General features: G+C 34.5%; 1 protein-coding gene across 10 annotated transcripts in view; it reads left to right on the forward strand.

The window, feature by feature from the left end:
• Nucleotides 1–4,087, forward strand: part of IDE (insulin degrading enzyme) — a 144,275-nt gene that overhangs the window by 116,982 nt on the left and 23,206 nt on the right. For all 10 annotated transcript variants that reach the window (XR_012674303.1, XR_012674304.1, XM_075154752.1 and 7 more), the window contains 2 exons: nt 978–1,050; nt 2,839–2,906. Coding sequence is in view for 8 of the 10 variants with exons in the window: in XM_075154752.1 (XP_075010853.1) it covers nt 978–1,050; nt 2,839–2,906 (141 nt within the window). In the remaining 2 variants the exon portion in view is untranslated. The remainder of the gene's footprint in view (nt 1–977; nt 1,051–2,838; nt 2,907–4,087) is intronic.

The following is a 4,087-nucleotide window of genomic DNA, read 5'->3' on the forward strand; positions in this document are numbered from 1 at the left end:
CCTCATTCTTTCTGTTCTGTAACAAATTTCATAGGCAATGATAATTCACTATATTGCAAAGTGTACATATTGGTTTATTACTTATGGAGTAGCTAATAGCTCAGGGAATACTTTGAAAAATAACGTAGGTGTATGTCTTTGGAACTTATTATTGGATGGAAAAATTTCTGCCCATGAAGAAGCATGGGTATGTGTGTATCTATATGTTCTTTTTTTTTCTGTTGGGGGGGGCTAATGTCTTTCAAAATGGTTTCTTTTTTGTACGCTGCCTTATCCTTTTCACTATCCAAGGTCATTTTTACATTACTGTCTATTTTTATGAGATTTAATCTGAATGCTTAAAACTGGTTATTATTTACGTGGCACAGTGAACACTAACATCTTTGTTTTGGGTTTTTTTTTAATAGTATGATAGCATGGGTGAAGATATGCAGCAAATACAAACTTAGTAAATGGAATTTCAGCAGCTATTGTTTAATAAATGATAACTTGAACAAGTATCCACATTCTGTTTTTGTAGGAATCTATACTATTTTGCTTACACTAATGCTCAGTACATGATTATCCAGTACATGATTATCCAGAGCAGAAATAATTGGCTAGATTGGTGAGCTAGTCCAGCTGAGTTAAATAATTGTGTTCAGGGTAATGTGCTTCCAGAAGGCTGCTAGGGATTGAAAATTCTGTGGAGATTTTAGGTTGCATTCCTGATACTATGATAGTTAATGGCTGAATTCCTATTACTTCCAGTTTTTCTGAGTCCCAAACAGTACATGAATTTCTTAACTTGATTGTAAAATGATTCCAAGTACTGTAGGGATGTCCTTTAATAATATTTGAAGGGACATCCCAAAATTTATCCCTCATTTTTAAAGCTTCATTTAAAATTTTAATGCTCGCATTCTTTTACTGTTTTATAAATATAATGTATGAGTGATACTTCCCACACCTGAAGGACTTGGTATTTTTTACTGTAGGTGCTGTTGGCAATAGATGCTCCCAGAAGGCACAAGGTATCAGTACATGTCCTTGCAAGGGAAATGGATTCCTGTAAGTATTGTGCTGAATATAGTACTTAATCAATTCCTGTTCAAGCAAGACATAGTTAAAGACAACCATGTTATATGATACAAATGCACTATAAGAAAAACTCAGCTCTGGAGATTATATACCTTTCAGAGGAAAAAGTATTTCTTTTTATTGGTTTTCTTCACATGGATGCTTCAAATTTTCTGGTGAATGTTTGTGGCCAAGTTCTTCAGCCATTCTGAAGTATATTGATATTAAAACAATATATCTTAAAATAGCACTTCTTTTTTCAAGATGATATTTTAAAATAAACATAAAACTCTCTAATAGTCCTAGAGGGAAAAACAAAATTAGGATTTGCAGTTACCAATACAATGAGGTTTTGGGGTTTTTTTGCTGACAGGCAGTGAATGTCCACAATTTTATTCAAGCACTCTCAAGGCGGGGGGGGGCGGAAATCAAACAAAAAACAACCCTCTGGGAATCTCAGACATTATATTTAAACTTGAGAAAGTCAAAGTTTATTTAGGTTTTATTTTCAAATAATTTAGATTAGTTGTGCATTGTAAACTGTGGTGTTCCATTTTAGAATTCAAGAAAGAAAAGGATAAAAGTGTTTCTGGTTAATATAAATAAAGTGAGAGGAAAAACTTCTATGTTGTTTTGTGCGGATTTTTCACCAGTTTATACTGGACTTAAATTCCAACATGTAACTGGTTGCAAAATCAAGAATATTAAAGGCTTGTCTGCAGAACAGAAAGAAGCACATAGCTGTGTGCCTGTCATGAAATTCCTTCCAGTCTCAGAATGGTTGATTTTTATGGTACCGTGGAAATTGTAACTCTGCAGCTGAGTAAGGAATGATATCTTTCCAAGAGAAGGTGAGCATGGGAGACAACCTAACAGGTGGTTACTCTTACAGAGATTATAGCAAGGTATTCTCTCCGCATACTCCCCAGTCCTAAACCATTTAATCTGGCCTCTCTTCTGCCATGAAAGAGAAATTGGGACTTTAATGCATTTCCCATGAGTCCAAATGAGCATTCTTCCAAGTGCAGATGCCCATCGTCTAGAGAGGAGCACAAAGGAGGAAGGCTAAAAAGCTTCCCAGAGAGAACCCTTCCTCCTGGAGGCAGACACACCATTTTCTCTGAGAGTGGAAAAGAATCGGAAGCAGTAAAGTAGAGATCTGGGATTTTAGAAGGGGGAAGCACTTGAACTCCCAGGGTGAAGGTTAGGGTTGAAATTTGATTATGGAGGTAGAAGGGAGGTTTAAGGAATTTAAGACTAGAAGTTCTTATGGACAAGTGGATTGGATGCAGGAAGAAGTTTTGAGGGGACTGGAGTAGGGCATGCATGGGGACAGGAAAGATTTGAGGTTGCTATCTAGAATTTTGGTACATGGAGTAACCCCCAGCCCTCCATAGGCATGTCCTTACTAAAAGATGTGCTTTTATTGCATATACCACTGGCATTTACTATTGTTCTCATAATTTGTACTGGAAAACAGTTTTAAGTATTCATTGATCAGTAGATCAGCAATTTTTATTTCTACATTCTCTTTATGTGTAAGTAAAATGAATAAAAGCCACTGCCTCAGCACATGTTCTCAAGTCAAATCATGAATTAAGCTCTTTGTATTTCTAAAGACAACCGTGGAGTATAAAAGCAAAATGTTTAGAAAATCTTATTTAGAGATACTTTAAAATTAATAACCTGTGCTTTATATAGGTACCTGACTTATAAGAGAAAACAGTTTATTATGTAAAAGGTACATGGTGCTGAATTAATTTTGATGATGTTAAATAGGCCCTGTTGTTGGAGAATTTCCATGCCAAAATGATGTGAACCTGGCACCAGCACCACCACTACCACAGGTAAAAAGAAACAATATACAAAAAATCCCAGGCTGTATTCTTAATATGGAATTTTAGTATCATTAAGTATAAGTTTATAGGGAGAAACAAACTTCTTAAAATTCATGCTGTTGTAGGGCTGATGTTTCAGCTCTTTCCCACATGTATTGTCATCCTCAATAACAGGGATATTTCCTGATTTTTTTTTTTTTTTTCTTTTTAACAGTCTGTCCTGTTATCTTTGTTCCTTCTATTCCATTGAAATGAAAGCTATTAGTAGTAATAAACTCTACTAATGTAGATTATTTTGTCTGAAAATACTGATTGTATATGATCGGATGTATCAAGTGCCAAGAGAAAGATGCATATGCATCAACAAATTTATCACCTTTATTGGGGGGAAAAAAAAAAAAAGGAAAAAAACTCAACTTCAAACCAACTACAACAAAACCAACTATCCGGTCATTATCTCAAAGCCTAAAATAGTAATGCACATTCCTGTCAATGTATAACCTGTGGAGGAAGCAATTTGACAAATTCTTTTCATACAAGTATTGCAGATTTCACTGTGTGGCCTGATATGATAGCACTGGGCCCTTACTGGACCTTAAATGAATTTTCTTGAAGAAGAATGGTAATGTTTGTCCCAATAGATAATTAACTTTTCACAATGCAGTACTAGATCTGTGTTCTTATTCAGTCCTTATAAGTGAAATAATCACCATGGGTGGAAATTTCTGTGTGATAATTTCTGTATATATTAGCCATTATGACTGAAATATTTAAAAGTTACTTTGTTACCGCAACTAAAAATAATAGCTCATTGAATTGCTATTGTTTTTATGATCTTACCTCTGATATCCAAAGGATAGATGGGATATTCTGAAGTAGAATTTGTAAATGAAAAGACAAGCTCTGCATTTACTACAGATCCTGCCATTATTAGTGATGCAATTACTGCATTATAGCTATTGTTTTAAATTATCCAGAGTAAATATGAAACCATTTATTTCATAAGAAATAACACTATATTTTGGGGCATCTTGTAATAATGAAATGTGAATCACTGATACTGTAGAAAATAGCAAGAAAGATGTGTTTATACGTAGCTGTAGCAAAAGTTAAAATGAAAAGCGAGGAATTTCTCACTTTTCTGATTAAAGATACTGAGCAGACTTTTTCTTGCGTACGCTTCTTTGCAG

The sequence above is a fragment of the Calonectris borealis genome, chromosome 7, assembly GCF_964195595.1.
Source record: "Calonectris borealis chromosome 7, bCalBor7.hap1.2, whole genome shotgun sequence".
In the NCBI taxonomy this organism is placed as follows: Eukaryota; Metazoa; Chordata; class Aves; order Procellariiformes; family Procellariidae; genus Calonectris; species Calonectris borealis.